General features: G+C 47.1%; 1 protein-coding gene across 1 annotated transcript in view; it reads right to left on the bottom strand.

Annotated features, from left to right (window-relative positions):
• Positions 1 to 7,718: 7,718 nt before the first annotated feature.
• The window catches only part of LOC138487282 (zona pellucida-like domain-containing protein 1), a 79,314-nt gene continuing 59,481 nt past the window's right edge, over positions 7,719 to 27,551 (bottom strand). The window contains exon 14 of the mRNA XM_069613899.1: positions 7,719 to 7,912. Within this exon, the coding sequence (XP_069470000.1) occupies positions 7,719 to 7,912 (194 nt within the window). The remainder of the gene's footprint in view (positions 7,913 to 27,551) is intronic.

Here is a 27,551-nt window from a genome sequence, read left to right as displayed (position 1 = left end):
CGGAGGTCATTTTGTTCCTGTTCCTGCCTCCTGTGGCCCTAATCCTCGAACAGGGAGTTATTTGTATCTCGCTGTTGGTTGCTTAGGGACGGAGGTATTCATACTTCACGCGATCCTCGAGTCTTGACAGACTGAGAAGCCCTATATTCGCCTGGAGTATGGATCCCTCCGCCGAGGACCCACTGGCTGCTTTAGTACAAGCTATCAGAGTACTACGCTCTGATATGGCGGCTGCCACAGCAGCAATCCATCAGCGCCTTAATCTCATCCAGAGTGAGCATCACGCATTACCCATAGATCCTGTGTTTGGGGATCCCCCAGCATAACGAGGTGCTCCCCAGGTTCCCCCATCTGTCACTTCACAAGTCATTGTACCCACTCCTTTTCCTCTGGCCACACCCGAAAAGTTTCAGGGAGACCCCCGTTAATTCTGCACCTTCCTAAACCAGTGCAAGTTCCACTTCTTGTGTAGACCTCAGTAGTTTCCGGATGCTACCACCAAAGCAGCCTTTACTTTGTCTAATATGGGTGGCATTGCTGCCACTTGGGCTAATCCATTGCTCGAGAGCAACAGTCCTGTATTGTATGACTTTGATCTTCTGGTAACAGAGATGACCAAGGTCTTTGACATACGACACAAGGCGCAATCCCGGGACCTCAAATTGTTAAATCTCTCACAGGGCAAGTCTTGCCAAATTGAATACATCACTCGTTACAATCAATTGGTGGTAGAAACCGCTTGGACCAAAAATAAGAAGGCCGTGTTTTTTTTACAAAGGATTGAGTGATGCCATGAAGGACGCAGTAGCCGTCGTTCCCTCATTGCCCGTTCAATACCACGAACTCGTAGACCTAGCCGCACTGGTCGATGCCAGAAGGTCTGAACGAAAGCTGGAATCTGGTTTTGGCCCTTTCCGGTCCACCCCGGTTACTGAATCTCAAGGGGAACCCATGCAAAAAAGGGGGTTCCATAGTCCTAGTGAGAGAATGCAGGAAGTTTGCTAATGCTTGCGTCTATTGTGGCCTTAATGGACACTATGTCAAAGAATGTCCCCACAGACCAAAACTCAAGACCCGGGTTTTCCGAAGGCTCGTCCCTAGACACGGGGGCACGGACGAGCCAAGACTTGACCCCCTCACTGACCACACCCACCTATGGAGGTATGCGACCCATATCAGTACAGGCCGATTTGTATTTTACTCCTGACATAAGACACATGGTTCATCTATTTATTGACTCTGGCTCCACAGGTAACTTTATAGACAACTCCCTGGCAGCCATACTGAATTTGCCATTACAAAACAAGAGACGACCAGAGCCGGGACAAGCAGTGGATGAGACGGCCTTAATCTCGGGACCTATTAGGCAACAAACACTGTTGACTCTAGAAATGCAGGATACCCATAAGGAGATGATCTCTTTTGATTTAATGACTACACCTAAATTTGGGCTCATACTTGGGATTCCGTGGTTATGTGTCCATAATCCTGTTGTCGATTGGGCCTTTTGTCAGTCTGCATGTCTTACCCAATCTGACCTCAATAAGTCTCCATCCCAAGTTCTAGGTGCCATGGCTAGCTTACATTGACTGGTCCGTTGCCCATGGATCTTGATCCCCCTCAACATGTAGTGGGCACCATAGCTTCAGTTGTTCCCCCCGAATACCAGGACTTCCTGGAAGTTTTTGATAAGGGTTGTGCAGAGGTCCTCCCTCCACATAGGACCTCGTGATTTGACACTTCTATAGTCATGAAACCGGTACACAAAGGGAGAGCCCTGGTGATAATGGATTTTCTACTTTATCATCAGGGCTGCCTGGGACTATTACAGGATCCCAGGACATATCTGATGTTAGATCATGACCCAACAAACATCATTGAAGCCTTGATTGAAGAGTGTATCGACAAATATAATGAGTCAGAATTGATAACTCCATGGACAGAGGATTTTTTGATAAAAAGATATCTCATTATTCCAGGATTCAATGCACTCCCTGAGGAGCACAACACCTCAACCAATCCCCTGTTCTGCCAAATACTGGCAGGAACAGAGAACGTGTTCGACCCTCTGGTGATTTACTTGGACATGGCCTTACAACCATTAGTCCAACAGAGTACCACATACCTCAAGGATACTTCCCACTTCTTAAAACTGTTGAGTGAATTACACCTCACAGACCCTGACCTTATCTTCTTTTCTTTAGATGTCAGTAGCCTCTACAATTCTATCCCTCATGGTGAAGGAACTGAAGCTATGGAATGGTTTCTGCTAGAACATGAGAATGTTCAGATCCATAAGATCTTTGCTATGGAACTTATTGATCTGATACTCTACAACACATTTTTTAGATATGATGGAAAGTTCTATCTGCAGATATCAGGGACATCAATGGGTTCCTCAGTGACACCCATGTATGCGAACATATTCATGTTCCACTTTGAGAAAACTTACATCTTTGTGATTAAACCTTGGTCATCTAAAATAATGTTCTGGAAAATATATATAGATGATGTGTTCGATATTTGGAAAGGTACTAGGTCAGAAGTGACTGAGATCTTTGAATTCTTCAATGGCTTTCATAAGGATATCAAATTTACCCTGGATATAGGGGAACCGAGTAAACATTTCTTAGATGTTCTTGTCCCTTATACAGGAGGAAAATTGCTTACTAGTATACATAGGAAGCCGACAGATGGCAATAATACACTTCGCTTCAACAATTTTCACCCTAGAGACCTGAAAGACAGTCTGCCCTACAGTCAGATTTTAAGATTGAAAAGGATCATTTCCAACACAGACATCCTAAAGAGAGGTTCAAGGGCTGAGGATTTCCTACTGATATCCTTGAAAAGGCAGTTGCAAGTACAGAGATACACCGATGAGAGGATCTTCTCAAACCAGGTCCTAACAAAGAAAGCACTGGAATGATACACATCTTAAGCTTTTCAGCGCAAAGTTATCAGGTTAGCAGAGGGATCAAAAGAAACTGGAACTTCATAAGGCTAGATCCCACATTACATCACTTGTTCCCAGATCCAGCCATGATGGCATATAAAAGGGGTAGGAATTTGAGGTACTCACTGGTTAGGGCAGAAAGACCAAAACAACCTTTTCAGAGAGTGCTTCAAAAAGGAGAGGAGAGGTGAAGCGTTTGTCAACATTTTCCTTTCATTATTGACATATAGTGGTTTTGGAGACCAAAATACCAGATTATCCTATCATGATTAGGTATCTGGTCATTGCATTGAATGCCATTGCATCTAATGCCATTCCATCTAAATGTTTCCATCTAAACGATTTCCATCTAATGCATATTTTTGGGGGGTAAAGGGTTAATTTTTGTTCAGGTGCATTTTAAAGGGGGTTTGAGGGGGAGCCCCTGCCCACAAAAAAGAAATAAAAAAAATGCATTAGATGGAAATGTTTTAAATGGAAACATTTTGATGGAATGGCATTAGATGCAACGGCATTCGATGCAAAGACTGTAAACCCATTTTTAGGCTACCAAGGACAGAACATCCCACATATGCATCATTCAGCCTCTTGAATTCTACCTCTTAGAGCATTGATGCCATTGGGACCATGGAAATCCTAAGGTCAATGTTTACAGACAGATGCATGTTTCAAGAGTTGGAATTATTAATTGAGCGATTTTGTGGAGTATACCGACATTAAGTAAAGTTTGTTTATTGTACATGAAAATACTAAGATATAGACCTATATAACATTATCTTTCTTGATTATTTGTAGAAATAACAATTTGTCAGGACCCCTGATGCATTCTCGAAGCACGTTAGATCACAACAAAAATTCATTTTATTGAATACAAATCTTTATTTTGAATATATGATGTATAAATTTTGATGGAAATGCTGCATGTTCACAAAATGATTCTGTACCAGTCAGATAATTAGATTCGTAACAATTTTGGAGACTTTTCATTAAGAGTTTGGCTCATTTTTGGGCCTGTAAAAGTGTGCAGGGGATGTGAGTTCCCTACTTTTGGGAACTTATCCTATTTTCATTAAAAGAAATATGGCAAAGAAAGGCTAAATTAAAATAACATATATTTTGCTCTCACTCTCTGATTCTCCATCCACCAAAAAGAAGGTACTATTTTATATGAATGCAAAAGTCTGATGCACACTCAGAAGCTGAAAGGCTGGATTCAAATTCTTCCAGTCATGTGGATGACCTTCCTCAACACTCCTCACCCGTGAGGGGAAAACAGGAAGTGCAAGTGGTGTACTCTTTTGCCTGCCCAGATACCTGCAGTGAAAGCAATTCTTGCATCGATCATCCTTTTGAACTGCAAGTATTTTCTTAGTGATTTAGAAGAAATATGTTCACAAAGTAGGGTCAGCAGAGAAAGTGTAACTATAGTCATTTTTGGTTCAAGCCACTAGAGGAAGAAAACAAACAACTTCTTATCCCCCCACCGCCTACACCATTTATCCTGCTAATATCACATATATTTACTTAAACGCTTGCAAAGTTACATTTTGCAGAGTAAGCTGTAAGTGATTTCAATCCGGCATACACCTAAGTCAACGCCTAGCATGTAGTGCACAACTGAAATCCTTATTTATTTTTGTCTAAAAATTCTTTATTCTGAACGATATACCACTCATATCACGCCCTTCTCCTGGAACCCCCCGGTCACACTGAACCAAGAATCAGGCTGGTTTTCAAAGGTAAAGATTTATTTATGTATTTAAAATGTTATCACAATAGGTTTTAATAGTTACACCACACTCACCAATGGGGTGAGGTAACACAGAATAATCTCTTTAATACACAAGGAGTAACAGTGAGCAAACAATTCAGCACAGAAAATAATACTTGTGTGTGGTTTCAGATCGGAAAGCACTGTGGTTAAAGATTCCCTCTGCACACCCCTCAACCCCCCGAGAGGCAATGTAAAGAGATAGGAGAAGAGAGCAGGTATTCAGGAATGGCAGAATTCAAACAGAATATCATTCCCACTTTACCCCAGCAAACACAAGAGAAGCTGCCATAATGGTTTTTAAAGTTATCTGTAGAATGGACTGGGCAAAAACACCAAATATCGTCAAAATTACTGAAATTGTTATAAATTCTTATGGGAGCCGCTTTGGATAGTTGCACACAAACACAAGCAATGATTTAATACCAAGAAACAATTTAAAATCTTAAAATTCAAGTCGGAAGCAATTAAAAGCTGTTTTACACGTGTAAGAATTTTCCAAAACGAAAATTTGCGGCAAACATTTCACTGCGCGATATTCACGATAACGGGAGAAACGTGCTGATTTGGAATGCGGTTTTAGGTGCGATTTAAAGCTATGGCTATTAGCTACGATGTTGAAATTTTGTTTCTAGCACAAAAACTGAGGGAGTTATGGATGTTTTAGTAGAGGTCGTTTTTTTGAGATAGGCGCAAGAATGGAAAACGGGAATGCACTTTAAAAATGACGAAAGGGTTTCTTACATTAGCGATGACTATGAACAAAACGAATACCACACAATAACACAGCCACTTGATCATGATGACTGCCTGCGGAGGAAATGCGCCTTCTTCAGATGAGAAAAGATCACTGCAAAGATAGTTTTAACAGTACTAGTATAGGAGGAAGATGGGATGGTTTGTATAGAGAATTCAGACAATTCAAAAATACTCCTAGCAACACAGGTTCTGAATATAAGCTAGGACGGGTTTAAGATAGGGATAGACTATGCAAAGTACATTTGCCAGTGACACAATTCTTTCTATAGATACTCACTGGATATGTTTTTAATGGAACCGTCAGGCTTCTGGTCAGTCAAGATTCTGGTCAGTGAATTGGATCTGGTTTATGACAGACGGCTGGGCTCATCAACTGGGCAGCGTCAGCAAGGCGCTCTGGTCACGGCACAGGACTGGACTGGATCTGCAATGCACTCTGGTCACAGCACGGCACAGACTGGACTGGATCTGTCTTTCTTGGTTCTGATGATAATTATTTTCACCAGGCAAGCAGTACAATGCAGCCCGGCTGTATTATGATGTTTCCCCTTTGGTTTGTGGGGTTCTGTTCTAGAATTTTGAGGCCTAGCTGAAAATGGTTCAGCTATGCAATGGGTTTCTGCTTTGCCAAGCTTCAGGAGTCTAGAGCAAGGAAGATGTAGAGTTCAGCAGCAGGGTGCTCCGTCAGCATCGGGATAGTGAGTGAATCTGTCTGCCTTTTTGAGTGGTGAGTTGTGTCTATTTATGCTATAAACAGGCATCATAAAGGGGGTGTGTGGGCTGGTTTATCCTAAGCTTGCCCCTTTTGACAGGTGATTGAGTCAGAGTGTACTCTCTGCCTTGATAGGAGGAGAGAAACAGAGTGTCACCTTTATGGTGTGATTTTATGAGGCTGAGAATCCACCCCTAGAACTCTGGAACGCAAAATCTACTTTTGGCACAATACATATTTACACATGTGCAACCTTTATAATAATCACATATACAGATTACGTATTTTAAATAGCAGCTACTCATCAAGTTTCATAATTCTAGCAGAAATACATTTTGTGTAAAATCACATTTCTTGCCGTTTCTTTCCAGAACATGTCACACAATTTTGCCACATCTTGAAACGTTCAGCCAAAATTTACATTTACAGATCTGTTACTTTTATATTTTTCACAATTTTAACTGACAAGTTATAAGTCTTTTAGAAAATTGTTCTTGTTAATGTTCAGCCACAGATGGTTGTTTGGGTCCGCCTCTTTTTGTCTCCCTGCAGTTTAGGAGCAGTCTCCTCCCTGCTTGCTCTTGGCAGAGGCCATTTACGACTGTCCTCACACCTCGCATTTCCTTAGTTACAGCTGCTCATTGTTCCTCATGCCTCTGTAGACCAGGTTCTTTCCCTACCCCATAATTAACGCTTCTGTGTGATTTCCTGCTGGGGGAAAGACCTTCCTTCTGTGAGAAAACCTGTTATTCCAGTTTGGTAGCTTCAGCCAAGCTTATTTTAATTGTTACTCTGTTGAATTTTTCCTTAGCTTAAAAAAAACTTGGTGTATCAAATCACAGCTAGAATACTCATTGAAGATTTCAAACCATGGGATCAAAACAATTACAACATGGGTTACAATCAGCAAACATTTCATTTCAGTTTATACATGTTAAAGTTTAATCAGGCAGGCTCCTGACAGCTGTCATTTAGGTGGCCGACAGTACTGCACCCAGAGATTTTTGACAGATCCACAGACAGGCCACTTTTGCTGTGGAAATCCCTTTATTCTCTCAGCTTTTCAGGACTTTGGAAGTTCACAATGATTTCTTAAACTAAGTGAATTTTAGCATCCAGCAAGAATTTTGGATGTTTGAGGATGTTCTGTACCAGCATTCTGAAGTTTCAGCCACAAAGAAAAGGGGATTTAAAGCCAGATTCTGGGTTTCATTTAGCAAAGCGCTGCTTTTTTCTTCTGTACTCCATTTTCACTTGTTGTGGAGCCCAGTGACACATTTCAGGAGTGAGAGCTCTGTTCCACCACTGACAACGTGCATGGCAGATTGGGCAGCCATCTTTTTGTGCATTGCAAAGCGCGATTTTCAGAGGTTTTGCGCGCACAAGGGTTTTGCGGCCATTGTGCTGTTTTCTGGCACCATCAAAACACAGTGATGCAGCATAGCAGAGCAAAAGTGGGTCAAAACATCCCACAGAGCCCTCCCTCCCGACTTGAGTTTGACCTCCCGATCAGGGGGAAGTCAGGAAATTGGGATGTTCTTTCTTTCTCCGGTCCAGGTGGAAAAGTAGTCTGCTTCTCCCATCAGTGCTGGATCGGCATGCTCTCCTCGCCGGTTGTGGATGGGAGTATCGAGCGATACTCCAGGCTCCTTGGGTCTTTCCTTCTGGTCCCCGAGTGGTCCTCCTTGGTAATTAGAACTTCTTGGTTCCAATGCTATGAGACAGAACAGAGCATGGTTATGGAGTTTTCCCCATTACTAATCGTGTAGTGGGGCAGATGCATACATTGAATACAATTTACAATATTCCCTGCCTGTATTTACTAATGGTTTTAACAGGTGGATTCTTCTAGGTTGCCAGAATTTGCCCCTCTGGGTTTCCGGTTGATCCTCTATTTGCCGCAAATTATGCCTGGGATGGCAACTCTTTAGCTGGTTTATGTGGACCCACTTATCTTCCCCTTCTGCCAAACTGCCCTTGGGGATGCAGATTCTGTAGGTGACTGGTGAGATTCTGTCTGCAATTTCAAAAGGACCCCAACAAGTTGGGAGGAATTTGCTCTGTTTGGCTTGGTTCCTTTGGAAATTGTACAAGTAGACCCGGTCTCCTACTTGGTATTATTTTTTTAGTTGTCTTAAGGTCATAGTGGGTCTTCATACTGTCTGCAGATATCTCTAGATTCCGCTGAGCATAGGCAAAAGCATGTTAAAGGTGTTTTCTCAGATTCTCAACATACTCATGAGATGTGGAGGCATTTATCAAGGTCTGCTCTTGGGTTCTGTAGAGCAGATGCTGGGGTAGTACCATCCTTCGTCCAGTCAACAGTTCAAATGGAGACATTTTTGTTGCAGAAGAAGAGGTAGATCGGATGGCCATCAGGACAAGAGGTAATCAAATGTCCCAATAGTCTTGTTGTATCTCTCAACAACACCACTAGAGACAGCCGTTAGGCAATGTGTAGTTTCCTTTTGACCCCAAGTATCTCCCACATCTTTGTCATCACTTCGCTAGTGAAGTGACTACCTCGGTCTGACTCAATCTTTTGGGGCAGTCCAAAATGTGAGAAGATGTGATTGATCATCAGGTAGCTGCTGTTTCTGCCTTGCAATTTGGGGCCGGGAGACATTCCCCCCATTTAGTGAACAAGCATGTTACAGTCAACGTGTGCGTGTTTCCCCTAGAGGAGCGAATCACCAGCCCGATAAAATCGACTTGTATATCTGACGAAGGCAGTGTCATCCCCCTCTTTGAAGGGGAGCACGGTGTGTGAGAGATGTTGGCTGAAATTGTGCACACACAAGACACACCTTCAAGTATTGGTCGAGGTCTTGCCCCATGTGTGGCCAGTATGCAACCTCTCGCAAGATTTCTAATGTCGTATGAAACCCCCGATGACCGGCTGTGGCCGCATCATGGACGTGACTTAGCGTCAGGCTTCGGAATGAGGTGGGAACCACCCATTAGTCATGGCCAGCTATGGATCTCCTCACCAACAAACCGTCTTGGATTCGGAACATTTTTGGAAATTTCATCAACACTCTGAGGTCCTCTTTCCCAATTTAATCGGTATCCATCAGGGGAAAGTTCTCAGGGTCCTCAATGTGTTGATAAAACTTACCAATTATTGGATCCCCTTTTTGAGCTGTAATCAAATCAGCATCTTGGGTCTCCGTACTCCATTGTGCAGTGGAGAGTTCATTGTGAACATTTGTCTGGGACCTAGTGATAGCAGTGACCTGGATTTCCCCCAACAGGGACTCAATCGCAGGTAGATCCCCTTGGATGGCTCCAGTTTTGGCCAACTGATCAGCTAGATCATTTCCAGTTTTGTCTGGTTCCTCTACTTTAGAATGACCCTTGATCTTTTTCCCATAGATGGTCAACCCATTCGAGGTGGCCAGATCATCAATATTTTGTATTAATTTTCCATGTTTTAATGGTTTATTATTAGCACATAGCATGCCTCTGGTTTTCCAGTTAACCAGGTGCTCCACAAACCCGTTCCGTACATAATCTGAGTCTGTGATTATTTTTTTTTTGTAAAGTATTTTATTGGTTTTTTCAAGAAAGTGAGAAACGTTACAAACTTACAAGTGTGGTAATAAAGAAGCGATACAACAAAAAAAAAAGTAACGTGAGAACAACCAAAACAACAGCAGTCTACATGTAGCGTTAATTATGAGATGTTTGGTGGCAAGTAAAAATTATAGTTCCGATGTTACAGGAAGCGAGGGGAACAGATTCGGGTAATTCCATCTCTGTATCAGTATGAAAAATCGGGTGTTGTAGGACGCTACAGTCCCTCAGGGAGGCTTATAGTCTGCCTTGAAACGCATGTCACTCAGGAGGGCTTTCCAGGAGTCCAGGGTTCCACTTGTGGCTTCTCCGCTGGTTGTGATCCCGTCTTGCCAGGCCCTGGTTTCGGCAGTCGTCCATCTCGCCAGCTCGCTCAGCCACCGAGCATGGCTGGGGCTCGCTGGAGTCTTCCAGGCCATCGCTATTGTTCTCTTGACCAAAATGCATGAGATGTCCATTAGTTTCACCAAATGTTTAAATTTGCCCGGTCTAGGATATATACCTAGTAGGCACTCTCCGGGCGTCCAGTCGTATCTTACCATGCCAGCTTCTGCGCAGGATTGTTTGGCTTTGAACCAGAGTGATTTCACTTTGATGCAGGACCAGAACATGTGGATCATGTCTGCCTTGTCATTTCCGCACCATGGGCACGTCGGGGGTATTTTCGGGTTGAATGAGGCAATCCTGTGGGGAGTCATATATGTCCGGTAAAGGACATTCAGCTGTATTTGTCCGAATCTGGAATTCCGGGACACTTTCTTGGGGTAGATCAGTGCTCTCTCCCATTCCTTGTCAGTAAGTGGTGATTCAAGATCTGCCTCCCATTTCGCCTTCAGTGCCTGACCTTTGGGGTTAGGCTTGTCTATGAGTCTGTTGTAAAGTCTGGAAACTGGTCTCCACCCATCTGAGAGGTCGTGCATTTCCTGTAGCAGTGGGTCTGGGGTGGGCTCTTCCGGCCAACTGTTCCACTGCTTCTTTGCAATCTGTTTGATCCTGTGGTACCAGAGGAACTGGCCCTTGGATAGTCCTTCAATGTTCTGTAACGACTCGAAGTCCCTGAATTCCCCATCAGTGAACATGTCTCCCCATGTATATATGCCTGCTTCCTCCCATCTCCTGGGAGTGGGAAGTTCCGCCTCCGACTTGCACACATCCACCATTATGGGGTTATCCGGGGAGTACGGATGTTTCATTTGCCTTATGTGACAGGCCCTGGCCCATATCTGCCTGCCCAGCTTGACAATCAGCGGAGTTTCGGGAGGTAGCCGAGGGGGAAACCATAGAGTTTCTTTGGGGATTAAGTTTGTGGAAGATTGCCTGAGTAGTTCCAGCTCGGCCGATGCGTCATCAGACAGCCACTTCGTAATGTGACTGAGCTGGGCCGCCAAGTAGTAAAGGTGAAGGTCTGGGAGTTTTATTCCGCCTTCCTTATGTGGGAGAGACAGCGTGGCCAGTGTGAGCTTGTGTCTGCGCGGACCCCACAAGAAGTCCTTGATGATGGCCTCTAGTGTCTTGAAGAAAGGCGGGCGAACGTAGTGGCAAATAGTGGCAAAGAAGTACAGGAATCGAGGAAGGATTATCATTTTGGCAATCGCCGCTCTACCCACCATTGACAGTGGTAGTTTGGACCAAAATTTGATTGAACGCCGAAGGCCGGTGACTGCTGCTATAGTGTTATGTTCGTGTGTGAGTAGCGGGGTGTGACCCACATTGATTCCCAGGTACCGGAACTTGTCAGGTTGCCACTGTATTCCGATAGGCGGGAGGTCGTCTATTGCAATGCCTCTCAGGCTAGCTAGGGGGAATGCAGTTGATTTGTGTCTGCTGAATCGTATCCCTGAGTACTTTGCATAATTGTCGAGAACTTCTAGCGTTGTGGGTGCGTTGATCTCAGGGTTCCTCAAGTAGAGAAGTACATCATCCGCGTATAATGAAATTATGTTGTAAACGTTGCCCACCTTAATGCCCGCATCAAAAAACTGTTGGCGAAAGTATATGGCTATTGGTTCTAGGCCCAATATATACAGCATGGGCGAGAGAGGGCACCCCTGTCTCGTGCCCCTTTGTATTGCCCAGGATCCCGAGACAATTCTGCCTGTTTTAACCCTTGCCATTGGCGAATTATAAAGTACCTGGATCCATCTGATGAAGCCCGCACCAAAGCCGAAGCCCCTCAAAACCTCCACAAGCCACTCCCAATAGATAGAGTCGAAGGCCTTGATGGCATCAAGTGACAGTATCGCCAGGTCCTCCTCTCGGTCGTGGGTTTCGGCCATGATGTGTTGTAGTCTCCTGAGGTTGGCCGTGGTGTTGCGTCCTGGGACGAATCCATTTTGATCTTCGTGAATTATGGATCCTACCACTCTAGCGAGTCTATTGGCTAATATAGAAGTGAGGATCTTGCTGTCGTAATTCAGCATGGCCAAGGGTCGATAAGAATCACAATCGGTGGGTGACTTGTGCGGCTTGAGCATTGGAATAATTATGGTCTCTTTCATGGTGTTGGGCAGGATGCCATTTGTGTAGGCTTCTTGATAAACTTCATGGAGGATGGGGGTGAGAATGGGTTCGTAGGTCTTGTAGAATTCGGGCGGGAGACCATCACTGCCGGGGGCTTTGCCATTAGCGAGCGATCTGATGGCCGCTGTCACATCTTCGGAAGTGATTTCCGAGTCCAGTTCCTCCCTCTGCTCGCTGGAGATTTGAGGGAGGCCTATCTCCTCCAATGTTTCGATTAATTCTGCGGCGGGCACCTGGGACTCGTGGGCATACAATTTGGAGTAGAACTTAGCAAAAGTCTCGTTGATCTCCATCTGCGTCTTGTGTGTTACTCCTTTTTCGTCCTTTATCTCCGTTGGCAGGTGTTTAGGGTGTTCCCGCTTGCAGAGCCAGGCAGCAATCTGCCGGGTTTGTCAGACTCGCTGTGGGATCTGGCGGTATGTGTTGCGAAGTCAAATTTCTCCAGTCTGACCCATGATTCCTGACATTTTATACGGGCTGTTTTAAGAATCTTCTCGGACTCTGAGGAAATGTCAGGGGCGGACTCTAGTCTTGCGATCTCTAATTCCTGGGCCTCAAGAGAGGACTGTAGTTGTCTGCGGGTTCCGCCCGCTCTTGAAATGATTTCTCCCCTGGTAACCACCTTCATGGCCTCCCACAGTGTGGACCAGGTAGCCACCGATCCCTTATTGATTTCTACATATTCCTCTAGCTTCTCAGCAAGGTCCTCTCTGAACTCCGGATCATCCAACGCTGCCGCAGGCATCCTCCACATGGGAATTGGAGGTTTGGGTCCACGCAGCTGTCAATGCATGGCGAGCGGGGAGTGGTCGGAGATCGATCTCCCCAAATATTCAGTGGATGTGGCCAGTGGAGATTGTTCCTTATCAACAAACAAGTAGTCGATCCTTGTGTAGACGCCATGTGGAGCTGAGTAGTGCGAGTAAATTCTGGCCTCTGGATGTTGCACTCTCCAGATGTCTACCAGGTTGAGCTGGTCGAGTGTTTCCGTCAAGGAGGAGGATGCGGGATTGCTTGGCTGAGGAGGAGGGCGCGATCTGTCCTTGCTTAAGTCCATGACGCAGTTGAAGTCTCCCCCCCACACGAAGGTCCTGCCTCGGTGTTGTGCCAGTCTAGCACTCAACGTGCTTAAGTATGACGGGATTCCATGCTGCGGAAAGTATGTGTTAATGAAGCACACTGGGGTTTGTTCTATGGTGCCCCACATTGATGTATATCTCCCTTCCTTGTCAGAATCCCAGCCTTCTAGCTGGAAAGGCACATTCGGGTTCACCCATATCAGTACGCCTCTCGCATATTTGGAGTAGGGAGACCCCCTCGTGGTCCCATCCCATCGATCTGTTAACTTAGACATGGAGTCCGCTGTAAGGTGGGTCTCTTGTAATAGCGCAATCGAGACCTTCTTCCTCCTGAGGTAGGACTGTACGCGGTTCCTTCTGAGGTATGAAGCCATTCCCCTCACGTTCCATGTCATCACAACGAGTTGCGACGCCATCGGATCGGTGTTCTGAATTCGTCTTGGAGTTCTGGCCCGCTGGCCCGGTGGCACAACGAACCACAGGTGGCGTTCTGCGGGCGGGGGGCCCCTGGTTCATGAAGTCTTGTGTCGTAACTTGCCACCATCTTGTACTTTACCCACATTGATGATTCGTAGACTGCAAAACCAAGTAAACTAATAACATAACATAAACTGGTGCGCCCAGCAACTACAACACTGTCGCGGTGCTCAGGCGCTCTCGAGCCGTCTGAACCCATCCGGGAATCGGGCGTGAGCTGGGTCGGGCGGTGAACTGGCCCAATTGGATTTTCTGCTGGGGGTAGGGTTGGTGCGAGGCGGCAGGGCCGTGCGAGGGCCGTTTCCGTAAGTTAAACTGTTGTTTGGATTACCTGCTGGGGTCCGGTTACTGGTGGTGCGAGGAGACTCGGGACTTAATCCTCATTCCGAGGAGGATCCTTGCCATCGGCTAGGTTATTATCTTCTAGCCACATATTGGCCGCCTCCGGGTTTTCGAGAAATATCGCTCGCCCATTATAAACAACTCTCAGGCGCGCGGGGTACAACAGCCTGTATTTAATGTCCAGTTGGCGGAGCTTCGCCTTGATCGGGACGAATGAGTTCCTTTCCCTCTGCACTTTCTGGGTGTAGTCGGGGTAAATAGTAATTTTTGAGTCCCCCCTTTCAATGGGACCTGCTTCCCTGGAGTGCCGTAGGATGGTTTCTCTATCTTGAAAATTCAATATTTTGGCTATTATTGGCCGTGGATGCGAGCCGGGGGGAGGACGTCTCTGGAGGGATCTATGTGCCCTTTCGACCGCAAAGCCTTGGGTTAGTTTTCCGGCCCCGATCTCTTGTAGCAGAAGGGTTTCGACATAGGATGTGGTGTTTAGGCCCTCTGTTCCCTCCGGGATACCCAGGATCCTGATGTTCCCCCGTCTGGCCCGTCCTTCGGCTTCCTCCGCCCTTTCCTCCAGGAAGGCGACCCTCCTCTTTAGATCGGAGACTTCGGATTACAGGGTTGTGGTGGCCCCGGACAGCTCCGTCGTGGAATTCTCGACGGTCGTTACCCTCTCCGTCAAGTTGCGGGCATCTTGGCGGATGAGTTGTATGTCTATTTTGAACTCATCAATCTTGGAGTCAATGTGGGTTCTCAGTGAGGCAATGGCATCCAATATCTGAGAGCGATTGTCGTTGACCTCCCCTTCGTTCGGATGAGTGTTTTCGGAGAGGCTAGGTCTGGGCTGGGTGGAGGTCTTCGCCTTGGTCGAGACAAAGGAGTCCATGGTGGCGGCCCTGCTCTTGTTCTTGGTGGCCATCTTGAAGCCGCTGGACGCAGGGGCAAGTGCGTGCCCCGGGGCAGCCGAGTCGGGGAGCCAAGTGCAGGCGGCCCAAGGGTGCGGTGGTGGTCAGGGGCCCACCAAAGGGTATTATGTAGGCTCACGCACCTTGAGTTTCAGGGCCCCCGAGTGCTTCGGCTGGAATCAGGTCGTTCGGGTGATGGCCGTGGGGCGGGGTGCTGCTTCTCAGAGGTGGCGAGTTTCTCTTTATGTGATGCCATCCACGTGGTTCTAGTTGTAGTCCGCGTTGCATAAATTGGGCCAGCCCAGGGGTAACGGAGTCAGGGGCCTGGGGGCCTGTGCCGATTCCGAACCAGTGTCAGACAGGGGTCGCCCCCCCCGGCCATGTAGCCGATCCGCAAAGCGCTCTGTCAGGGGACGCTGGTTCAGGGGCTGCGTGAAGCTGTGCCAGGCGCCATCTTGGATCAATGCGCGGCGGAGGGGAGGGTGGGATCCGGAGCCCACTCTTCCTCACGGGGGCTCCGAAGATTCCAGCACTCGAGTAATTCTTAATGGGGAGCACTTCCCCCGCCGATGCGTGCTTTTCCGCTGGCTGCAACCACTCTTGTACCGGAGAAAAAGGATCAGGAAGCGGCGTCTCGGCCGGAGCCCGGCAGATCAGCTTCTAGTCTGTGATTATGACCAGTTCGTGGAGTTGGTGTTGGACAGCAGTGAGGATAGCTTGATGCACAGCCATAAGCTCTTCCACTTTACTACTTCAGGGACTGATTTTGTACCCAGCGGAGGGTTCTGGGGCATCATTCACCCATGCATGCCCTACACCGGCCACAAGTTCCTTTTCCCCGTTGTTGTCAACATGGTAGGAGCACCCATCCACAATGGGCATTCCCTCACACTAGTCTTCTTCATAGACTTTGTGTGGGAAATTAAGGTATGCCTCCATGTTGTCCTTGGTTTTAAGACATTGGTCCTCGAGTTTTCTCTGGCACAATCATGCAAGTCAGCCAGAACTTGCGCGAGGGGACTCTTCTTGTTTTGGCCATATCTGACCTCCACAGGAAAGCCTTGCATTGACAGAATCCAGGAAGTAATTTGGGAATTACTCACATTTCCAGCCCGGATTCTGCCACTTTGAAGATATTGCAGAGGCTGGTGTGGAGTCTCCACTATGATGTGTCCCCCCCCCCTGGATAAACGGGCGGTAATTCTTACAATCGTTCATTTCTTCCTCTACAGAGGATAAAGTCTTACTCGCATGGGAGATTACTTTATTGACCTTGTCATGCTTTTGAAATAATACTGCAGTCAAGCATATATTTGAGAACCCTGTCTTCAAGAAGAACTCCTTGTGTTTGACAGGGTAATCTAGGAAAGGTGCTAGTAAGAGGCTTCTTTTGAGTTGTCTTACTGCCTCGGCTTGTTCTGGACCCCACTCCCACTTGATCCCTCCTTCAAAAGATGGATCAGGGGTCTTGTGATCCCTGCGTAATCCTCAATGAACTTTCTGCTGTAATTAGTTAGTCCAAGGAGGCTCCTTAGTTCCCGCAGAGTTGTGGGGTATTTTATTTTCTGGAGGGGTTCTACTTTCTTTTCCTGGGGACAGAGACCCTGAGGACTTATCTCATGCCCCAAGAAATTGACACGGTTTCTGCACCCCTGTGCCTTTTGGAAAGAGAGTTTTGCTCTGGCAGCCCTCAACTGTGTCAGGACATAACAGATCTCTGCTATGTGTTCCTCCACAGTTGAGCTTTTGACTAGAACAACATCTACATAGGCCAGGTTACCCCTTTCACCCAAGTCAGGCATGTCAGGCTTGTAGAAAGATGTTAAATTCATTGCCATAGCTGATGTATCCGACGGAAGTCCCGGCCCACGTGTATTGCTGCCCCCCCGAAGAAAAAGGCCAGCTGTATTGGTCCTCCCTACTGACAGGTACAGTCCAGTACCTATTGGTCAGGTCAATGGCAGTGAATACCTTCAACCCCTGGATCTGGGCCAGCCCTTGGTCAATGTAGGGAAGAGGCCATTGGGAAGTATGGACAAGTTTGTTGAGCTCCCGCAGGCCAGCACAGAGGCTCCACTGGCTGTTTGGTTTCAAAATCAGGATGAATTACCCCAGAGTACTCAAGGTTCTTAATTATTTCAGTGAGGGACTCCATTGATGCAAGAGGCAAGCGATATTGCTTCACAAACACTGGAGTCATGCCAGGGTCCGTGGGAATTGTTGTTGTGTGGATGTCGGTGCGACCACAGCCATATGAGTCCACCGCAAAGAGATCTTGAAAATCTAAGAAAACTTGTTTCAATATTTGCTTTTGCTCCAGAGTCTCACAGGCATCAGCTAAGTTGACTCTATCTTCAACCATCTGCCTGAAGCCTGGAAAGATTTCTGGTTTGGCTATCTCAGCGGCCTCGTCCAGCTGGGTGGAGAAGTCCCTGGTAAAGTGCTGATTTGGACTAATGGCTTCACGTGGGGAAGGCAGTCCTTGTGGACTTGAAAGATCACCTCATCCCTCCTGACGTCACAGGTCACATCTTCCTTACCATAAGTGCAGGAAGAGTACACCAGGAAATTCCCCCCATGCCAGGTGAAGATCCTGTCTGGTGTTGTGTCATCGTCGCTATCACTGTCAAAACAGTCGTTGGGGATTGGTCCTAACAGTTCATTACCTAAATCCATGGAAAAATGTCGGTCATCAACCGCCATTCCGATAATGGTGCCTGCGCCCAGAGTGATACTCTTTAGGTCGCTGTTATCCACCTCTGTTGGAATGGTGTCGTCTTCTATGTTGACTAGTGGTGTTGGGTTTACCCCCAACCCTTGCTGTTGGAAATGAGCATTAAGATGAACATAGGCGTCAGGATTTTTCAGTTTCTGTCTTCTTTTACTTTTTACTTCCAGTGAGAATTGTCGGGTCCGTTGTGGGATGGTGACTTCCGCTCCAATCTGAATTTCAACTGCATATGGCAGCAGTTGAACTGACCGAAATGCTTTCTCTGGGTCATCAAAGTCCATGGGTTTACGCGCTAACCGGGACCAAACTTTGAAGTTTATTAGGTCCAAACTAATGGCAAAGCGATTGAGAATGTCACTGCCTAAATAAAATGCAGCAGGGACATCTCGCACGACCCAACCATTATGGACTATGCTCTTGTTGCCTATGGAAATGTTGAGCATACACCTGCTAGGCAGGAGATGTTTGGAATTGGGTGTTTCCAGGTCCATTTCCCATTTGTCTAACAGTTTAAATGTGGGAATGGCTGGATCTTTTGGGAGTTTGCGGAACATGGCCTCGCTGATGAAGCTCTTACCGTTGTTCACACACACTCGGGCACGAACAGAGTCCTTCCCCTCATTTAACTGAATAGTGATGAACAACTGCTCTCCAATTTTCTGAATATCAGCCAAGCTTTGAGCTGATTTCTCATCTTTTTGGACTATAGGAGTGGGATTTTCTGATTGTGAATTTGTATGGAATTTCAGAGTGTTTCCTTCCAGTTTGGAATGCCACCTTAAACTGGAAGGAAGGTTGATTTTCAGAAATAGAGAGGACTCCCCATCACCAGTTTGTTGGCCTACTGCAATTACTGTCACTTCTGGAATTTGGTTATTCTGGAAGTGGAACTTAATTTGGTCAGGTTTTTGTTCAACCATGTGGCATGTGACATTTAAACTGACATGGTTGACACTCTGTTCCAATTTTATTGGTCGGTTAGACTGGGTCCATAGGACCTTGTTTACACAATCTATGAGGGGAGACAATCTACGCAGGGTGTCATTCCCTATTAAACAAGGTGTGCCCTCTGGAGTCACAACTATGACCAGGTGCTTCACCTTGTGTCACCCAATTTTAATGTCTAAATCTGCAGTCCCCTCGACAGGAATTTCCTTCCCATCGAAGTTCTGAAGTTTTCCAGGAAGAGTGGTGAGAGGAATTTGGTATTTCTCCCCCCTTCCTGAATTCAGCTGATCAAAGGCCCTTTTTGACAGAAGGGTAGCTTGGGATCCAGTGTCCACTAGTGCCAAAATTGTACATTGCCCCTGTATTTGGACAGGGGCATAAAATCTTCCCTCCTTTTCCTCAAGGGGGCAAAGATAATGCACATTTTTGGCCAACTGGTGGGTTCATTTCCTTGCTTTGGATACCGACAGAGAGGTGATTTGGGCAGGATTTTGTTTGGGGTCTTGGGAACCTGTAAGAAAATGGTGACAGCTAGATATGGGGGATGTTCTGGACTCCCCTGGTTCTGATTCTGGGCTGACCCCCCCCTTTTTGGAGGCTGTCACCAGAATGGGTTTGAACAAGGGGATTTTCGTGCTGGTCATTCTGGGGTTTGATGATGGGCGTTTTTAACTTGGTCCCCAAATCTACCCAGTCTGGATTTGGATCCTTTGGGACCCATTTTTCTTTGGGAGGAGTTCCCCCATCCCTGGAGGAGAAGATCCTTTTCCCAGAATCCTCTGAGGACCCTTCTACTTCAAACTGGAAGATTTGCACCTCCTCCACAAAATGGGCCTTTTTAGGCTCTTTATTTCTCCTCCCCACCCTCTGCTCCTTGGGTTGCAGACTTTCGGGGTCAGAAGATTTTGGTTCCATTTCATGGGATTCCAGGGGCTTTCCAGAAGTGGCGATGGAAGCTTCCTCTAAGGCTTTCCATCCCCCTTCCCCCTGTGCCTCCTCCCTGGGAACTGGTGGGTTGTCGGGGTTCTTCCCCCATCATTGTTCTGGAGCACCAGACCCTGGATTTGAGAGGGTCTGGGCTGCTATGCTCATCTGAGGGGTCTGTTGAGCCCTCAGCATGCGACCCAGATCCTGTGCCATGTTCTGGACCTAGTGCTCTAGTTGCGACACCTGCTGTGGCTGGTACGGGGTCCTCTGGTCTACCCTGGGTTGATCCCGGGATTGGTAACTATGCCTTCTTGCATAATACCCCTGGTTAGGATAGTTTGGGTACCCCTCCAACCTTGGCCTCCCCTCTCCCGGATTGGGCTGTCTGGGCTCAGGAAAGTGGGGAAAGAAAGAAGGGTTGTTTTGGGGGGTGTAGTTTGGCGGGTACCGGGTGAAGAAATTTGGTCTGGCATTTGGAGGATTACTGCCCTCCTGGGGAAAGTGAGGAGGGAAGATTCCTGGGTTTCCAGCTGGGCTGGGGGAGTCCACACATAGCCCAGGATTGGTATTTTGCCCTTGTAGCATGGGCTGATGCAGTCAGGGGAATTAGGGGGCCCATTTGTGGGGTTGCAACCCTGGCCCCCTGTTTTAGATTGGCCCAAGGGCCTTCTGGGTGTCATGAACCGCCATTCGCGTCCCTTCTGGACTTCATGGTCCCTGACCCATAGGGGACTGAACTCAGTAGTACTCCCAACATGGCCTCTGAACGCGGAACGCTGTTTGCCAGTCTCTGCGTTGTACGATCTATGTTCTACAAAGCAGACACACCCCCGCGGCTCTGCGTGTCTCAACGCTACCGCTTGCAGTAGTCGGACGTGTGTTGCCGGAGCTCGTTCAGCACTTACTTTTGATTCCTGGTTCCCGGTCCCCTGAATTCCTCTTTTTTCTTCCTTCCCCTTATCCTCACCTTTGCATATCCTGGATTTCAATCGCATTCTGGTCTCCGAGTGCGAACCTCATTATTTCCTGGTCTTCGTCCTCGACATCTGAGCGGATCCTGGAGCTGGGTCACGAACCACACACTGGAATCCGAGGACCCATGCACGGGGTTATATAAATCCCAAACAGTGCGAAAGAAGACATCTCTGAAGATCACGAGCAAACAATACAGACAGGTGAGAAGGGGGGAGACTTGTGACAGATTGAGATGCCAACAAATTGATACAGTTACAGAAATGGAGGCCGCAGTTCAAGACCTCATGCGAGGCATGCAGGAGTTAACAACAGAAGTCCAAAATCTTAAAGCCGAAAATGCTGCATTGAAACAGCTGGTCTTGTCACGTGACACTGCAACCAAGGAAAGCGTGTTGTTGGGAGGAGTAGTGGATAAATATGATGGCTCTTCAAAGACCCTTCGTGCCTTCCTCGATTCATGTTTAGTGCACTTCACCTTTAAGACCTACTACTTCTCCACTCCCAGGGCAAAGGTGGGCTTTATGATCTCACATCTCACTGGGAATGCCTTGACCTGGGCAACTCCCTTAGTTAATTCAGGCGACGCCCTCCTGGATGACTATGATGGCTTCGTGGAGGCGCTAAAGACCATGTTTGATCGCCCAGAGCAGGTTTACAGTGCTCAAGAACGTTTACTGGACTTTCAACAAGGATCCCAGGATATGCTTACCTATGTGACCCGCTTTAAACAACTTGCCAAGGAAGCGCACTGGTTTCCTGAGGCCTGTTTCACCCTCTTTCGAAGAGGATTGAATGAAGAGATAAAGGACGAGCTAGCCAGGGTAGCTCGCCCAAGTTCCTTCCAGGCTCTCATGGATCTTTCCTTGCAAATCGACTTTCGTATCCAGAAAAGATAGATGGAAAAGAAGAAAATTAAACCACCCTTCCAAAAGGCCTCTACAGACCATCCTTCTAGAACTGAGCCTGCAGCTTCTCCGACCACAGATCCAGAACCCATGCAACTTGGGGCCTTCCACGGACCCATAACCCCGCAAGAAAGGATGCAACGGATTCACACTGGTCTGTGCATATATTGTGCCTCTGATAAACATCTTGTGAGAGAGTGTCCTATTGCCCCTCCACGGCGTTCGGGAAATGCCAGCTCCCGATCCTAGATGGAGCACAGTTTCAGGAGAGATATGTTTGCTCCACATCTATTCCATCCTTGAACTCTCCTGGACAGAACAACCTTGTGATTCTGCAGGTCTTTCTATCGCATTCCAAGAAAGAATCTTACCCCATTCTGGCATTAGTGGATTGCGGGGCCATGGGGATATTCATAGATCATGATTGGGTCACAACCCATAACATTCCATATAAAACTCTAGACATCATGCAACCTGTAGAGGCTATTGATGGAAGACCCTTCTCTTCAGGACCCATAACCCTTCAAACCAAAGAGATCCTGCTTTCTATAAACCACCATCAAGAGAGAACCAAATTTGACATCATAAGATCTGCCATTACCCAATGGTTCTGGGCATGCCCTGGTTACAGAAGCATAACCCCTACATCAACTGGGCAGCAGGATCCTTGTTTCTTGGTTCAAAACATTGTATGTCCCACTGTTTATCCCTAGACTCCTCGTCAGGATCCTCTGAAGGCTTGCAAGCGAACCAGCAAGGTCCACTCACTGTCTCTAATATCATCCAGATTCCCTGGGCCTACCAGGCTTATACAGATGTATTTTCGACCGCCATAGTTCAAGCTCTTCCCCCTCACAGACCTGAAGACTGCGCCATCGATACTGAACCCTCAGCGGTGATTCCTCTTGGGAGGATGTTCATTCTATCAGAACCTGAGAAATGAGCCCTCTGAGAATACTTGGATACTAATTTGGAAAATGGTACCATACGACCATCCAAGTCCCCGGCGGGAGCTTTGTTGTTTTTCATTCCCAAGAAAGATACCAAGGAGCTTAGGCCCTGTCTAGATTACCGTGCCCTTAATCAGTGCACTCTCAAGGACTGCTACCCGTTGCCCCTCATCTCGGATATCTTGGAAGCAGTAAGAGGAGCTGTAGTGTTCACAAAATTAGATCTCAGAGGTGCCTACCATCTCATCCGTATAAAAGAAGGCGACTAATGGAAAACAGCCTTTAGAACACCCTTTGGTCATTTTGACTACTTGGTTATGCCCTTCGGACTTGCCAATGCCCCAGCGGTCTTCCAACGTTTTATGGACCGGGTGTTCTCCGATATGCTGTTCCTCTTCGTCATTGTATATCTGGACGACATACTGATATACTCTAAGGACCATCTGAAGCATGAAGAACATGTTAAGGCAGTTTTACAAAGTCTATGTGAACATAAGCTCCTGGCTAAACCCGAGAAATGCCTTTTCCATGTGTCTACTTTTCACTATCTTGGATTAGTTCTTAGCCCAAAAGGTATTGGAATGGACCCCTCGAAAGTAGATTCCATTCTATCCTGGCCTGTTCCAACTACTGTAAAACAAATTCAATCCTTCCTGGGGCTTGCTAACTTCTACCGGAAATGTATACCCTCTTTCTTGGAGATTGTACATCCGATCATTACATTGTTAAAAAAAGATACTCCCTTTCACTGCCAGCAGCCCAAGATGAGGCATTTCAAAGGTTAAAGTCGGAGTTCACACAAGCCCCCATCTTAGCCCCACCTGACATTGATCGACCCTTTCTTGTGGAAACTGATGCCTCCAACTACGCCATCGGGGCAGTCCTGAAACAGGAGTTTGATGACAAGCTAGAACACCCCATCGCCTTTCTTTCTCGCACCTTGACTCCTAGCGAAACCCACTATTCTGTTTTAGAAAAAGAATTGCTAGCCATCGTCAAGCCTTCACAGATTGGTGTCATCTACTCCTGGGAGCGAAACACCCTGTTCAGGTCTGCACGGACCATCGGAATTTTCAAGCCCTACAATCCCTGGAATGTATGAACAGTTGTCAAGCCCGTTCGGCCTTCTTTTTTGCTCAATACCAGTTTCAAATCCATCATGTTCCTGGAACACACAACATAATAGCCGATGCCTTATCCCGACATCCTGACTATGAAATCCTTGAAGATCGATCCTTCCCAAAGATGTTTCCCCCACAGAATATTTGTTGCCCAAGCAATCAACCTCCTGGAGGATATTCGGATTCAAACTCAGTCCTCTGAAACCTGGAAGGAGTTTAATGGTAATAATCGATGGAATCTCTAAATGAAGGCCGGATATTTATTCAAGGACAATTGCCTGGTCATTCCCACTCAGAGACTACGACAAAAGATGACAAGCCTTTGTCATGATACCCTTCATTCAGGACACCGTGGCATCACCAGCACCCTCCGTCTAATAGAAAGACAGTTTTGGTGGCCAAAGATGAAGGATGATGTCCAGCATTATATCCAAACATGTGCAGTCTGCAATCAAAACAAGCATGATAACAAGAAACCGGCAGGTCTCCTGCTCCAACCAGCGCTGCCAACAAGACCTTGGGAATTCATCGCCACAGACTATCATGGAACTACCGCCTTCCAGGGGCCACACAACTATCATGGTTACCATTGATTTGTTCATTCACATGGCTCATTTTACATCTTTATATAAATTGCCATCTTCATCTGAACTTGCTGGAATCTTCCTGGAACACATATTCCGACTCCACGCGCTACCCTTCAAGATCATTTCTGACAGAGGACCCCAGTACATATCCCAGTTCTGGAAACAATTATGTTGTATACTGGGAATCCAACGTGCCTTATCCTCAGGTTATCACCCACAGAACAATGTAGCTACTGAATGCGTAAACCAATATCTTCGCTGTTTCGCCACCAAGGTCCAGGACGATTGGTCACTCTTAATACCTGTGGCTGAATTTGCCTACAACAATTCGGATCACTCGGCTATCATAACCAGTCCCTTCTTCTGTAGTCAAGGATTCCACCCTTCGGTTCTACCATCCATTCTCCCACATCCTACCCCAGTTCCCACGGTTGACTCCTGGATTGAAACCCTTATCAACGTACACAAAGAAGCAAAAGAACACCTAGAAAAGGCCCTAAGAGACGTTAAACATCATGCTGACTCCAAATGAAGACCAGGACCTTCATACTCAATAGGTGATAAGGTCTGGTTGTATTTGAAACTTCTACCTAGACACCTACGACCAAATAAATTGGCTCCCAGGTATTACAGCACTTTTTCCATAAAAGAAGTCATTAACCCAGTGGCCTTTCGACTCAGACTACCAGAATCTTGGAAAAGGATCCACCCGGTCTTTCACACTTCTCTGTTGAAACCATACGTTCAGTCCTCTCGAACTGCTCCAAGATCTACGCCTGTGATTGTCAATGATCCGCTAGAATATGAGGTTTCCAGAATATGTGACTCCAGGTACAGACGTGGTCAGCTACAGTATCTGGTCGAGTGGAAAGGGTACCCTCCCAGTGAACGCAACTGGGAACCCGTCTCAAACATGAATGCCCCCAGACTGCTCCGAAGATACCACCTTATACATCCGGGTAAACCCAGAGGAGCTGGGTTTCAGAGGAGGCATGCTGTCATGAACCGCCATTCGCGTCCCTCTGGACTTCGTGGTCCCTGACCCATAGGGGACTGAACTCAGTAGTACTCCCAACATGGCCACTGAACGCTGTTTGCCAGTCTCTGCGTTGTACACTCTACGTTCTACAAAGCAGACACGCCCCGCGGCTCTGCGCGCCTCAATGCTACCGCTTGCAGTAGTCGGACATGTGTTGCCGGAGCTCGTTCAGTGCTTATTTTTGATTCCTGGTTCCCGGTCCCCTGAATTCCTCTTCTTTCTTCCTTCCCCTTATCCTCACCTTTGCATATCCTGGATTTCCATCGCATTCGGGTCTCCGAGTGCGAACCTCATTATTTCCTGGTCTTCGTCCTCGACATCTGAGCGTATCCTGGAGATGGGTCACGAACCACACGCTGGAATCCGAGGACCCACGCACGGGGTTATATAAATCCCGAACAGTTCAAAAGAAGGCATCTCCGAAGATCACGAGCAAACAATACAGACAGGTGAGAAGGGGGGAGACTTGTGACACTGGGTTTGGGGTTGGTTGGATTCTGCGCGGGAAGGTTTTTAGGCCCCCCACCTCCAGATCTAAAATGGAGGCAACCTTCACCTCCGCCACCTTAGCGGCAGCAGGGGTGTTGGTTGGTTTGGGGCTTTTGCTAATATTTTTACTTTCCAACGGCTTCTGTACTTCATAGATGTGCATTGCTTGTTCAATGACCCAGTCTAGTGATCTTTTCTCTTGAAAGTCCCTCACTAGCTGGGTCATTATGTATTTAGGGAGAGCATGAAAGAAGATGTTCACAAATTCCTTACTGTCAGTGCGCACCCTTCTAGTGGTCTGAGCAAAGGCGACTTTCAATTCCTGAACAAATTCTTGTGGGGCCTGGTCTTCCCCACATTGCAGGTTGTAGGCTGCCTTGCGGGCCTCTTGAGGGTTCCTATGAATAGAAAATGTTTCAAGATGGCCGCCCTATAGGTGGATCATCTGGAATGGTTCTGATCCTCCAGTCCCGCAAAGAAGCTGGAGTACTCAGTGGAAAATGTCCACTTTACGTACTGAATACAGCTTTGGCTGTCCTTCAGGTGGAAAGTCTCCATCATCTGCTCAAATAACTCAAGGTGCTCCCAAACCGAATATTTGGCATTTATGTGGTAGGGCGTGATGACGCTCCTAATAGCTTTTATTTGCTTTAGGGGATCCTTGAGTAAAGCCCTCTTAACTTTGTTAGCCTTTTTAGTTCTGGTCGCCCTGGTCCACTCATCTTCTGACTAAGAGGCACAGCTACAAAACCATTATATTAAAAAAAGACAGTCACAAGGGGGCCCGGATGAGGTGGCTGTCTGATCTTCTAGACTCTCTCGGATTCTGCGGGCTAGGGAATGGCTGGCAGAATGTGGGGGCCTAGTCTCTTGGGACCTGTGGCACCCAGAAGTCTCTTCTGACTCTTCCTTGCTCCCAGGATTGGTTGAGTACCCCCCCCCCACTGTCCTATCTGGGAAGAGGTTTTTAGTATGCTCTTGGTGGGCCTAGTCTCATGGAATTCCCCACCAAATTTTACCACCTGATCTCTTGGTAGGTTATATTTCTGAGGATACAGTTCTCTGATTCTCCACTCGCTGGAGTCTCCCTGATCAGAGAAGATGGCCCTAGCACTTGGGAACCTGTACATAGACGTCTGCCCATCCACTTCTGAGAGGCGCTACCTATTAGCCCCATATTTCCCATTGGGTTGAAGTCTACCATCCCCATGGCCCTTGGTTCATGTGAGCCAGTGGACATGGGGTTGGCAGAGTCCATGGAATTGAAGGGATTAGTCTCTGAACGAGAACAGGGTTCCCAAGGTTATGCTCAGGGGTATCCCTCTCCCATCTGACCTCATCTCTTTCAGCCCCTACTCCCTGATGGCATGCAAGAATCTGACCCCTTTGTTCTTCTATTAAGGCCTTACTGGTCTCTATTAATTGCTCCTGCATGGCTATCTGTCTATGGAGCCTGTCATTTTTTTTTCGCAGAGAGCCTCATTGTCTCTCTGTGCTTCCTGTCTGCATTGGGAGTATTGGGCCAACTTTTTCTGCAGGAGACTCACCTCCTGAGTTTGGTCCTTACTGGCCTGATTATTCTTTGCCAGACCATCTTCCACCCTCCTGGTATGCTCTAACAGCTTTTCATAGTCCATTTTGAGTTCACCCAGTCCCTGCAGGGCCAGGTGATTTTCTTATAACTTGGTTTCTAAATGGCTGACTTCCTGGCCTAAGGCGTCCCTTTCCTGAGTTAGAGTGCCCCTTTGTGCAGCCAGGTCGTCCCTCTGTTTTTTGAATGCACCA

This window comes from Ambystoma mexicanum, chromosome 9 (genome assembly GCF_040938575.1).
Source record: "Ambystoma mexicanum isolate Mex_15411 chromosome 9, UKY_AmexF1_1, whole genome shotgun sequence".
In the NCBI taxonomy this organism is placed as follows: domain Eukaryota; kingdom Metazoa; phylum Chordata; class Amphibia; order Caudata; family Ambystomatidae; genus Ambystoma; species Ambystoma mexicanum.
The sequence above is the reverse complement of the archived record's forward strand: the minus strand, read 5'-3'. Positions and strand labels throughout refer to the sequence as shown.